Source organism: Henckelia pumila, chromosome 2 (genome assembly GCF_033568475.1).
Source record: "Henckelia pumila isolate YLH828 chromosome 2, ASM3356847v2, whole genome shotgun sequence".
NCBI lineage: Eukaryota > Viridiplantae > Streptophyta > Magnoliopsida > Lamiales > Gesneriaceae > Henckelia > Henckelia pumila.
The window spans coordinates 92,864,012-92,877,876 of record NC_133121.1 but is presented as its reverse complement, the minus strand read 5'-3'; the positions used below and the strand labels follow the sequence as shown (position 1 = coordinate 92,877,876).

Sequence of the window (13,865 nt, the reverse complement as noted above, 5' to 3'; positions counted from 1 at the left end):
CATTCTCAGTTTGGAGCACAGCAATCTCTGTTTCAAGACAAAGATCCTTGAATGACAAAACTCAAACTCGAAGATTTATTCCATGATCTTACTAATTCATCCATGCTTTGTTTTTCTGTTGTAAGATTCATGATGTTGATCTTGAGTTGTTCATTCTCAGTTTGGAGCACAACAATATCTGTTTCAAGACAATTTATCTCAACTGATTGATCCCAAGTGGGTTCAGTTGAAGCATCTTGCATTTCCTTTTTCTTGGCTCTGATTTCATCGAATGCTAAGGACAATTGATGATACTCATTTGCCATATCATGAAGTGCTTTGATCAGTTCTTCTCTGGTAAATTCCTCAGAGCTGAAATCAAATACATGTTCACTAGTGGATGGAAGCTCACGATCATTTGCCATAAGACACTTGACCTCTTCTTCATCATCACTGGAACTAGAGGAATAGTCGGATCCCTCTGAATCACTATCTGTTTCTGCCCACTTGGCTTTGCTATACTTTGCAACCAGTGCTTCATGTTTCTGTCTCGAAGTGTGTCTGTCATCCCTTGAACTTCTCCTTTTGTCAAAGTTCTTCGGTTTGGGATATTCAGCTATAAAGTGTCCTGTTTTCCCACAGTTGAAGCAACTTATTGGTTCTTCGTCTGCATCTTTCTTTTAGAAGTTTCTTCTGTAGGACCCTTCCTGGTTTCTTCTGATGAACTTGCCGAACTTCTTCACAAATAAGAACATGGCATCACTGCTCAGTTGTTCTGCTGATTTTTCTGATTGAGCTGGTGACTCTATATTCACTGCCGTCAAGGCCTTGGTCAGTTGAGAGGTAGACTGATCTTCCTCTCGAGTTTGCAACTCAAATTCATAGGCCTTCAAATCTGCAATTAGATCGTGCAGCTCAAGTTTTTTGAAGTCCTTCGATTCTCTCATAGCCATTGTCTTCACATCCCATTCTTTGGGAAGGCCTTGAATAACTTTGAGAATGACTTCCCTGTTGGGATATGTCTTTCCCAATCCATTAAGCTCAATAAAAATGCTACTTACTCTCTCATCAAATTATGTCATTGATTCACCAGGTTTCATCCTGATGTTGTCAAATTTTTTAGTAGCAACACATAGTTTGTTTTCTTTGGTCTGTTAATTTCCTTCACATAGTTGAATCAATTTCTCCCAAATTACTTTCCCGATTTTGCATGTCTTGATTTTGCTAAAAGTATTCTTGTCAAGAGTTTTATACAAGATATCTTTAGCCACATTGTCAAGATTTGCCTTCTTTTTGTCTTCAACAGTCCATTCAATTCTTGGTTTCTCAATGTACTGTGGACCGCCTCCAGAAAGAGCTATAACATTGTTGATCTTGGTGATTGCAAGAGGTCCATCAGTGATGACAAATCACATGTCATCATCTAGTGCTGATAGATGTGCTTGCATACGAATCTTCCATTCATCAAAGTCTTCTTTTGAGAACATAGAAATTTTGTTAAATGAAGTCATTTTGGTACAATGTTTAAGAATAAGATAAGAACCTCTCTGATACCACTTGTTAGGATCGCTTGAAAGTCTAGAGGGGGGGGGGGGGGGGGTGAATATACTTTCAAGCAGTTTAGTAGAAAATATTGAACTCGATCGGTTTAGTGATTGAGTTCGAGACTTATCTTAATGTCAGATGTAGGGATGTAAACGAGCCGAGCCGAGCTTTTGAATGTTCAAGCTCGGTTCATTTATAACCGAGCCGAGCCCGAGCTTATTTAACGAATATATTCATGGCTCACGAGTTTATTCGAGCTTTTATCGAGCCTAAACGAGCTTAATATATTTAAAATATAAATTTAAATATTTATTAAATTAATTAAAAATTAAATTATATATTTGAAAAAAATATAATATTATTATTAAAATTTGTAATTTTATTCTAATAAATTAATTTTTATAGATTTTTCAATATTTTTCATAAGTAAAGTGTAAATTTATAAATTAAATATCAATAATATTATTTTTTCGTCTAAGAGATGACTTACGAGCTTGTTAACGAGCCTGTTCACGAGCATGTTTATGAGCTAACGAGCCGAATATTGTAAAGCTCGAGCTTGGTTCGTTTGCCTTAACGAGCCTCATTAAACGAGCTCGAATGAGGTTTTGACGAGCCGAGCCCCGAACAACTCGCGAACTGTTCAGCTCATTTACATCCCTAGTCAGATGTAGTTTGACAAACAAAATATATGCGGAAATATGTCAAACTGCAGATTTAAAATACTGAGTGAATATCAGTTTAGGGTGTGTGGTGAAGGTGAGTAAACTGAAATAGTACAAGCAATTTTTTATGGATGTTCGGAGATTTCAAACACTCCTACGTCACTCCTTCTTCCTCTTCGAAAGGATTTCACTAGAAGACTTTGAATTTTACAAGCAATTTGAAAAACCTCGATCCAGTTTAGGACTTAGACACTGCCTAAATAAGAACTCCTAGTACAACACTTCAGTTTCAGTCCTAGACTGATAAGAAAATATAATGAATACAACTCGAAATTCTTAGCACAAAAATGATCCTAAAATGATCAGAATAACACTTCAGCGTTTGTGCTTCGATTTCCTTGATCAAATCTTGAGCGTATGAAGCTTTTAGTATTCTCGCAAGAATGGCAGATTTTTTAGAATATCAGTGAATCCTGAGATTGATCAAGATCTCTATTTATACCCTTTGGATTGCCAACGATCATAAATTCAAATTTTCCTTCAGATAGGATTTAAATTATTTTCGTTGGATTTGTCACTATCATCAATGAATTCTGGAACCGACATTCCCATAGTATCGCGGCACTACCTTCTGCAGAGTTGTCAGAGTACAGATGATCTTATCCAGAAATGGCAAGATAGTAAACTGTTGTGGGTAGACTGATGCAATAAGTTTGGCAATGGTAAACTGATGGATTCATTTTAGCTAGGTAAACTGCATCCCTTAGCCAGTTGAGTGCGGTCGTTGATGATGACGTAGTTTAGTTCCGAATATCAGTTTAGCGTTTTTTAGTTGCTCAATTAGTTTGGCTTTCTTTTAGACTTTGTAAATACCAAAACTAAATTTTCCAACAATATGCAATTTCTTTTTTTATAGTATAGTAATTAGTAAGTATGAATTTATTTTTATAATTTTAATTGATAAAGTAATTTAATAAAAAAGATATGTATCTAGTTGAATTTAATAACAACATTGAACTTAAAAACAATTTAAGTAAAAGTGCAAATTTGACATTTGAACTTGATCATATACTAATTAAATTATATTCAATAAGTAATGTACAAATTTGATATTTTATCAATAATTCATATATCATACGTCAAAAATAGTTTATGTACCAAAACAATTTTTATTTTTATTATTATTATTATTATTATTATTATTATTTACAAAAATAAAAAAGGAAAACAAAGAAAGAAAAGAGAACGGCGGAAAGTGTTTCCTTCATTTTTTGTCAACAGTCGTCGTATTCGATCAATGAAGCGCTTTCCTCTCTGATATTCACAAATTAATTTGCTGCAATTCTTCCTGAAAATCGAAGATCCATTCACTTAATCGATCTTCGATTGTTTCTGCAGGGATTTTCCAGTTTGATTCGGAGAAACTATGTCGTACGCTTATCTCTTCAAGTACATTATCATCGGAGATACCGGTAAACTCTTATTTTTCTCAAAGCTTTTGCTGATTCTTAATGATTTGGTGGTTAAATATCCATGTTTCAAAATCTATTTATCTGGCATTGTCTGTACCGTTTTCGTTCTTTGTTTTGTTTTTTTGTTTCTTAATTTGTTGAATTGAGATATGATCTGTGACATGTTATTAAGTTTTTTCGTCAATTTAACATTTTACGTTATCGATCATTACATTGTCATAATGTTTTATAGGATTTTTCTTTTCTTGCACAAAAAGTTATGGGAAGTTCATTTTGTTTTGATGTCTGAGATAAGAAGTTTAGTATGATTTTAGAATTTTTTTTAATCCAATACTCGCTCGCAATGAAGTTTACGTGATTTGGCCCCATGACTATGGTTGGATCTATTGTCCGTAGAAGTGCACATTTCACGAGAGAGTCATAATCTGCCGTCAGAACTTGGAAGAAAATAATGGCTTTAGACAGCATCGTTGGGTTTTTGACAATAGAGGCAATTGATTTTATTAATTTACAGGTGTTGGGAAATCCTGCCTACTTCTGCAGTTCACTGACAAGCGATTTCAGCCAGTGCACGATTTAACCATTGGTGTTGAATTCGGGGCCAGAATGATCACAATTGACAACAAGCCCATCAAGTTGCAGATTTGGGACACGGTTTGTCTTAATGTTCTTGTGACTTTATCTTGTATGAGTTATGGCTTTACGATCTGTAATTCTAGAACAAGCCTTCGTTTGCCCTATAGCTGTTGACAATGTCAGATTTGGATTAAGCCGAATATACTGTCTAAGTATCATCTGACAATTTTTTTCTTTACTCACTGGATACATATGATCTTTATTAATCATGTGTAAAATATCAGGCTGGTCAAGAGTCATTCAGGTCCATTACAAGGTCTTACTACAGAGGTGCTGCTGGGGCATTGCTTGTTTATGACATCACCAGGTAGAGATTCCAATGACTTTATGTATTTGGAATTTAAGTTCCTATTAGACAATCTGATATTTAATTCTTCAGGAGGGAGACTTTCAACCACCTTGCCAGTTGGTTGGAGGATGCAAGGCAGCATGCGAATGCGAACATGAGCATAATGCTGATTGGAAACAAGTGCGATCTGGCTCACAGAAGAGCAGTAAGCACAGAAGAAGGGGAACAATTTGCAAAGGAGCATGGCTTGATTTTCATGGAGGCATCTGCAAAGACCGCTCAGAATGTTGAAGAGGTGACAGATTTTTCCAATATAAATACCCCTTGCTGGTACTCAGGTTTCATTGCATCCACATTTTGTATCAAATCTTTTATTATTGGTTTCTTTTTTTAGGCATTTATAAAGACCGCCTCAACAATCTACAGGAAGATTCAGGATGGAGCTTTTGATGTATCCAATGAGGTGAGATATGATTTGATTCTTGAGATCATAATTTGGAGTTTTCATAAGACGTTCTCTCTATTAGTGAATTTACTGTGTGTACAAAATAAATTTATCTGTTACTGGTGTAAGATATGATAAATTTTGTTGAATGTTTGAAAATGCATGAAACACACTAACTGGAAACTTTCCCTCTTAAGTATATCCACTGTTCCGTGACTAAAGCAAAGATAAGAGATGAGGAAAGGGCAATAAATGATACACAACTAGGGTAGAGACAAGAGATGTCAACTATTTATATACTTCGATAGGATGCATAGTCAGTGCTACACATATATATGGTCTGGTTGATGATAATTCTGAAAAGCTGACCTACTCATGTTGGATGTTTTGAGATATTGTATTTTGTAAATTAAGATGTTTGAATTGCATTGTGAAAAGCTAGACAAGGACCAATCAACAAACTTATTTGTTCATGTTAACCAACTTTACTGGATGGCCATGCTTATTATGCCTTTCTTGGATAGTCAAATGGAATCAAAGTTGGATACGGAGGTGTATCCGGACCTTCTGCAGGAAGAGATGGTGCTACTTCTCAAGGAGGTGGTTGCTGTAGCTGAAAATCGATCTCAACTACTTGCTCTCGTGGGAAGCATCAAGCCTACATATAAGTTATTATTGTTCGCTAACCAAATATATACCTAAAAAACAGAGAGATTGAAAGCGGTCTATGTTTTTTTTCCCTTTTCAAGTGTATTAGTCTTTACCACTCCAAGTTGTTTCTTTTACATCTTCTTAAAGTCGTCAGATCAATTACATTTTGTGAAAGTAAATAAATAAATTGATTGAAGTACACATTTGTGAATGGGCTTTGAACTGTCTATTTGTTCATGTTAATTGTTTGATCTGTGGATTGTAAAACATAGACTATTGATTCAAATGTTTGAGGAACGGTTTCGATTTGAGGAGGTATTTTAATACTACTTAACCGAAAATATCTTTTTATTGTATCCTAATCAATATTAAGTTAGAACTATGTTTTAAAATATGTATTTCTTATTGGAATTTTAAATAACTCAACAAACGATAGTGTCGAGATATATGGAATTAAAAAATTTATTTTAATCAAAATTTTAACCAAATACATATTGCAATTTTCAATTTAACTTCAAAAAGGATTTTTAAGGAATATAATTTCTAAACCGACACTAGTGGGAAAAAAATCTTGTTTTGTACCTCGTGTTCAATGAAAATTTGATTGTCTTACGGTGAGATGATAACGGTTTTATAATGTTGGAACAATGAACAATTTCTAACGTTGAATTTTATAAATTTCAAGATATCTTTTGAATAGTATCCTAAAAGTACACAAAAGTTGTATGTAAGGGTAATATTTAATAATAGATATGAGGTCTACTCAAAAATCAAAGTATACGTATAGATAAATGTCGATCATTAGTTGAACACAAATATATTACCTAAATAGCATGCCATCGCATTTCCCCCAACAAATGGATTATGTTATGCTACATCTAAAGTAATTCTTCCCCTTTAAAGTGATCAGAAATTAACCTTTATATTATAAACACATATGTTAATTTTCATAAAAATGTGAGAGACTCATATAATCTAATGATATTAAAATAAGAGAAAAAAATACTCTCTGAATATAATAGATTAATCCCAAAAAAACCCATATGCTTTTAAGAGTACATACTACCGAAAGGATTTATGTTTCTAATGTGAATATATAGTTAGGTTGAAATTAGCTTTGACTAACGAAAAATTTTGAACAGGTTTGGTTGCTTCCGAAATGTCCGAGACCCTTGGACTCTTCCTATCATTTTCGGATGTTTCAGATTTGATTTTCCACTTATTTTCACCAAATATTAACTATTTAATCATGTTTTATAACTTTTAAAATTATATGTCATTTGCTAACATATAAAATAGAACTCGAGTTACTACAACCACCATGACACCACCATAGTTGGAGTAGGGATTGAGAAGTTGGAGTGGGGATTGAGAGAATTATACAAGGTGATTCTTCTATGTTACATATCATGTTGGTGTGGAGATCCGCTCACCATTCCTCATCCACGACCCCGAATACAAAACACGTCTCCATGTCCTCGATCCCCGTTATTTTTAATTGTGATTTCTCATTCCCATCCACTTGATGTATACATATATATATATATATATATATATATATATATATATATATATATATATAGATATTATTATTAGTCAATTTTATCATAAAATAAATAAAATATTTTAGTGTAAAAAAAATTTTCTCGTTAAATTATCTTTAAAATTAATGACAATATACTAAATAAAAAATATCATTATCAAACTAAATTATTTTTTTTAAAGAATCAAAATTGTTATTCTAAAATAGAATGTCACATATCAAAATTTTAGTAAAATATATGTTTAAAAATAATTTCTTGAAATAAATAGAAAATATATATAAATTAATCTTTATAGTTTATTTTGTTGGATCATAAATCCAACGTTGGACTTATATGTAAATAATTATGTGTTGTGGACTGTCAAATAAAGTTAGCCCATAAAAAGTGATCTAAATAATGTTTCGATTTATTTGGGCTTTAATGTATCTAATAGGGTGTGACCTTTAATGTGTAGATACTAGTGAGCTTTTCTATTTGATTGATGGGCTTAAATAGAATCCCAAAATATAAATATAAGATTATGGTCCTCATATCACACGACGTCTAATCGACACAGTCATTCTATTCTATTCTCATCGATAGATAGAGAGCGTGAGAGAACTGAAGGAACTCTCAAGGCAAATCGTGTTGATCTGGAAGGCCAAACCATGTAGGTCTACATCGGTATCAATTGTTAAGAATTAAGGTACGCTTCCGCTTCAGTTTACAGTATTTAATCTTAATGATTTAGAATGATGATTCTGGGTTTAAATTTATGTGAGAATTTTTCCCTAACAAGTGGTATCAGAGCCACTCATGTTTAAATCATTGAGATACGGTTTTATATTCGATTTGGTTTAATCGAAAACAGAATATTATTATTTTGATGAAATTCGAATTTTTCCATTCCAGTATATATTTTTTTTTTCGGATTTAAAAAAAAAAAAGGAAAATTTTGAATTCCCGATTAGGGTTTCAGGGCCGCCGGAAAACGCCTGAAAACGGCCAACCTACGGCCAGTTTCGGGTGGCGGGGAATGAGGCATTTTGTAGGATACATACAGGCGCCTCACTTAGAACCATTAATTCTCCGGTTTCCGTCGCATAATCGCCGGATTTCGAAGCCAAAGATTCGACAGTCAATGTCGCGAGCTTCGAAATTTCAGAGCGAATTCCGGCCGATCAAGCTACGATTAGGACCGGCGAAGATGCAGTCGTGGTCGCCGCCTTGTGCTCTACCAGTTTCCGGTTGGAATTTGGCCGGGAATGGGCGGCGGCGGTGGCGGCGTGGAGATGGGTTAGGGTTTGTTTTATTTTGGGCAATTTTCGATTTTTCGAAAATTCAAAAAAAAAAAAAATTTAAAATTAAGGAAACGAAAATATTCATATTTTTGGTAAATTTTTTTTAACCCATCACATATTTTTGGATAAAGTTTAATTTGGTTATAAACCCAATATCTTTATTTTGGGTTTAAAGGTTTAAATTTTCAATTATTCAAATAATGATAAAGTTATTTTATATATTTTAAAATGAGTTGATTAAAATCAATTTATTTTGAAATATAAAAAGTTTTGTATATGTAATTTTATGAGTATTAATCGGCCCAAAGAAAGATTAATATTTAATATGATTACAAATGTGTTTATATAAGGGCAAAATTGTGATAATTATTCGGTTTTCATGTGAATAATAATCGGCCCAAAGGAAGATTATTATTTGACATGTTATTTACTATCAATTTTCGGTATCCCTTATGAGGTTTGCATTATTTGAATTAATTGATTATTTTATATGGATTAAGTTTATCGGGTCAATATACATGGGTCAGTTAATTTTTGAATATACGGGAATTCAACCCGAAAAGATCACCCATGACCAGTAAATTGCCTGATTTGCCCACCAGTCGGCATTGATCTTACGATCAATGGTTAAATAATTGAATTTGACCAAAATACTTAAAATTTATTTTTTAAGAAAAGGGTCAATTTTATTTGATATTAAATTTGAATAAAGGAATAGTTAAGGTATATATATTTTAAAATAAATTGATTGAAGCAATATGTCGCCAAAGTGACCTCTATTGTGGAAATTAATTTGTTTTGAATTATAAAACGTTTTGTACATGTAACTTATGTAAATAATTAATCGGCCCAAAGGAAGGTTATTATTTAACAGAATTACATGTGCAGTTGTGGTAATAAATATGTGATTATTATTTGGTTTTACATATAATAATAAATCGGCCCAAAGGAAGGTTTATTATTTGATATGTTCTTATGATCAGTATTTGATTACTACACCAAGATATCATTTACAAGTTAATATTTTGTCCAAAGATGAAATATTAATGGAGTGCCCGGTATCTTGAGACGGGAATTGCCTTTATTTGAATTTAATACTACTTATTTGGGGCATTTTTGTGAGCATATTTAATTTATTGATAATTTTCTGTTCAGTTATTATTTGAATATTTTTGCTAGTTTTACTGTCTGCATCAACTTTATTCTGACTTTCAAAGATTATCGTTACTTCCAGTTATGAAAAAAGTTAACATCTTGATAGTTTTTTGAAATAATTATCAAAGACAATGCAATAAAGATTGATTCAAGTATACCTTTATGAACTAGAGTACCTCTTTTGAAAGGATAGAGATAGAAATGTATGAGAAATTAAATTGCATGTTTGATGATCATTAAGGTAGTCATTTAGGAATCATTAGGGCAATATGTCGAAGAGATATAACTACAGTTAAGAATCACCTTAAGAATATTGAAAATGAGGTTTGTCAAGAATGAAAGGGTGAATTTTGTACGTTCTTGACAACTTCACTTTCAATGAGGTATAAAGATAAATGATTAAGGATAAAATAAGCTGCAGATATAGCACTTCAAAAGAAACAACAAAAGAAACCGAGTTAATCGAAAAATAATATTGTTTCTTTTGTAGAGCTAAAAGGCTCATGAAAATAAAGTTTCTAAATTTGGTTTGTTTTAAGGTTAATTTATCTTTGATGTCACATCTGATGGATAGATTTTGGTGTCATCATCAGTGTGTCTATGCGGGGTTATTCTTATTGCTAAAGTTCAAATGATGATGAAAGATTCATCAGTGTACAATGGCAAAACAGTTAAAGTTGAAATAATTGAAAATTTTAGATTATTGTTAAAACCTGAGTTTTATTTGAATCTGAATGAAACATTTATTGTACCGACTTTCAGACGGAATAATTTTTATTTCTATTTTGGGCAAATTCGGTTTATCTTGCTCATTTGGAAATGAAAATTTTGGTTGTTTCATGATTCAAAATTGGTTGGCTCTGGTTTTTCATCTCGTTACAATAATCTTTTTTCGGTTGATACAATTGTTTCATTTAATGAGCCCTTGCAATTAAGTTTACAAGACTCAAAGATAAAAATAAGTAAATGAGAATTCAGTTACGTTGTAACATGAGATATTATCCGGATGGAGAATAAAGAAACTTATGTATGACGAAATTCTCAATCCTTTAAATTTAACATATTTTGATATTTGTGTTAAATGTATAAAGGAAAAACAAACAAATTAAAGGAGATATGAAGTCAACAAGAATTTGGATGTCTATGAACTTATAAATATGGATATTAGTGGGTCTTTCATATGGTTTTTTTGGAATGACCAACAATAATTTATAACGTTCATAGATAATTATTTTAGATATGACTTTTATATCTCATTTATGGACAAACACTAATGACTGCAGCATATATCCTTAACAAAGTTGATTAAAGTGATTCTTAAAGATCTAAGGGGTAAAAGTTTTATGGTCCCACAATTAATTTGATTCTCAGTTAGGAAAATGCTTGGTTTTTGAGGATGTCGAGTTTGTGGGGGGAGATAAAGTTTGAAAATTGTCTTTAAGGAATAATATTTTAATATTCTTACAGGTGTTATTGACATTGATCAAAATTATATTTTTGACTTTGTTCAAAAACAAAATACGGTAAGACAATTTACGAAAATCTCTCATTCAAGAAATATTCTGAAAGAACAAACTCTTACATTTTAATAACCTTGTCATTATGGAGTTCCACTCGAGAGAGAAGAAATACATTCTTAGGTAATTTGATTGTATTTCTCTAAGAGAATAAGGTCAACAATGACATGATAGAAAATGATTTATCAATTTCTATCAAGTCATAAAAATTCTAACTCTCGAAATGGATTGATGTCAATATAAAGAGATAAAATCTATGAAAGACAATGACATTTGATATCTTGACACATTGCCTAAAGTGTGAAATTTATTGGTTCTAAATGGATATTTAAAACCATGAGTACTCAAAAGGTAGTGTGGAAAGATATAAGGCTCGTCTTGTCATCAATGAGGTTTTACACAGTAAGATGATATAATTGTAAAGGTTTTTCTCTTTGGTTTATTTGAAAGACTCTTCAGGAATATATTGACATAGTACTGAATTTTAATTAATAAATGATATTTTTACATTTCATCATGTGATCATCTCGTTCGGTTTGAGATGAATTTGGTCGATGATTGTATATATCATAAGGTCTGTGGGAGTAAATATTTTTCTGGTTTTCTATGTAATGATAGCCTGCTCGCTTGTGACGATATAGATATGTTTCATGACACCAAGAGATTTCTAGCTAAGAATTTTGAGATGAATGATCTTGGTGATGCATCTTTTGTACTGGGTATCCAGATACATTGGGATCACTCTCGATGTATTCTTGGATTATCACAAAAAAGCTATATCGAAAAAGTTTTAAAGCGATATGGGATGCAAGATTGTAAACCAGTTGATACCCTAAATTGAGGGAGACAATTTAGTCTCAACCAGTGCCCTAACAATGATTTAAAGAAAAGGAATACAAAAGATTTTCTATGACTTAGCGGTAGAGAATCTAATGTATTGCTAAAGTATATACACGTAAAGCTTTTATATACGTGAATGAGATGTTGGACAAATATTTAAATAATTCAGGAATAGACTATTGGAAAATAGTCAATTATGTATTATGGAATTTACAGAAAATATAAGGAATTATATGCTCACATATCAGAGGTCAGATCGGTTTTGAGATCATTTGGTATACTGACTCTGATTTAAGGGATGCCTAGATAGTGTGAAACTATGTTGGACTATTTAAATCTACTGCCAAAAAGTATCATCTCACAAAAGAGTACTAAAAAGTCAGTTGTTATAGTCTCTTTTGTCATGACAGTAGATTTTATAGTGTGTTATAAGACATCCAATCAAGTTTCTGATTATTGAAGTAAGAGTTCAGAGTGAATAGTGTTTATAAAGCACATCGGTACAAACTCCATGATTGTGGATCCATTTGCTAAGGGACTATCACCCAAAAGGTTTTGTGTGCACATTATTTGTATGGGTGTTTCGTCAATCAAGAATATTCAGTTTCAGTGGGAGTTTGTAATTTTAAATGCTTTTATAGACATGTTTGGTTATTCGGTTTTTGGTTTATGGATACATTAGAAAATGTTATTTCTGCAAAAATAAAGGTTTTGGTTTATTCATACTCTGACTCTATTACGGTTGATCTCACTAAGGTTTAAGGGTGGACCAGTTGAAAATAGGCATGTTAAGATCACATTACATGAAATTTCCATGCTACACATCCACATCATAATCCATGTCATTCAGTTATCTGGCATATGTGACCATTGATGGGTCGAGTTACGATGAATGTGACAAAGGCCTCTTTGATCCTATGTTAGTATGATTGATGGACCGGATTAGCAGTAGATACATTTTGGTAATGACAGCAAAGTTGAGCTCATTTGGTTATTTTGCAAAACATAATTATAAAGTTTCACATATAGCCCAGTGGGAGATTGTTGGATCATAAATCCAACGTTGGACTTATATGTAAATAATTATGTATTGTGGACTGTCAAATAAAGTTAGCCCATAAAAAATGATCTAAATAATGTTTCGGTTTATTTGGGCTTTAATGTATCTAATAGGGTGTGACCTTTAATGTGTAGATACTAGTGGGCTTTTCTATTTGATTGATGGGCTTAAATAGAATCCCAAAATATAAATATAGAGTTATGGTCCCCAGATCACACGACGTCTAATCGACACAGTCATTCTATTCTATTCTCATCGATAGATAGAGAGCGTGAGAGAACTGAAGGAACTCTCAAGGCAAATCGTGTTGATCTGGAAGGCCAAACCATGTAGGTCTACATCGGTATCAATTGTTAAGAATTAAGGTACGCTTCCGCTTCAGTTTACAGTATTTAATCTTAATGATTTAGAATGATGATTCTGGGTTTAAATTTATGTGGGAATTTTTCCCTAACATATTTATATCTGCGTAACATAAATCTGCGTAACATAAATCGAGTTCGAACCTGGACTCATACCCAAAAAAATCTCCACAAACGGCACTGTTTTGAGTTTTCCACATGGGACTCTGAACTGTGAGAAAATTATTATCCCTACAAGGTTTCGTCACCTTGGAGGTGGAGATGATGATGCGCACCCGTTTGCATCAGGTTTTGGTGTTAGCCGCAGGTTTTGGTGTCCATGCCCCTAATGTTTTCAAAAAACTAGTAAAAAAGCACACGTTTATGCGTGTGTAAAATAAAAGTTATTTTATATGAATTTTTAATTTTGTGGGTAAAGTGAGTGG

General features: G+C 32.5%; 1 protein-coding gene across 1 annotated transcript; it reads left to right on the top strand.

The window, feature by feature from the left end:
- Positions 1-3,444: 3,444 nt before the first annotated feature.
- On the top strand, positions 3,445-5,881 carry LOC140881555 (ras-related protein RABB1c-like). The gene is made up of 6 exons (XM_073286958.1): positions 3,445-3,661; positions 4,176-4,315; positions 4,522-4,604; positions 4,677-4,881; positions 4,981-5,049; positions 5,556-5,881. The coding sequence occupies exons 1-6, from the start codon at positions 3,616-3,618 to the stop codon at positions 5,646-5,648; spliced, it is 636 nt and encodes a 211-aa protein (XP_073143059.1). The 5' UTR covers positions 3,445-3,615; the 3' UTR covers positions 5,649-5,881.
- The last annotated feature ends 7,984 nt before the right edge of the window (positions 5,882-13,865 follow it).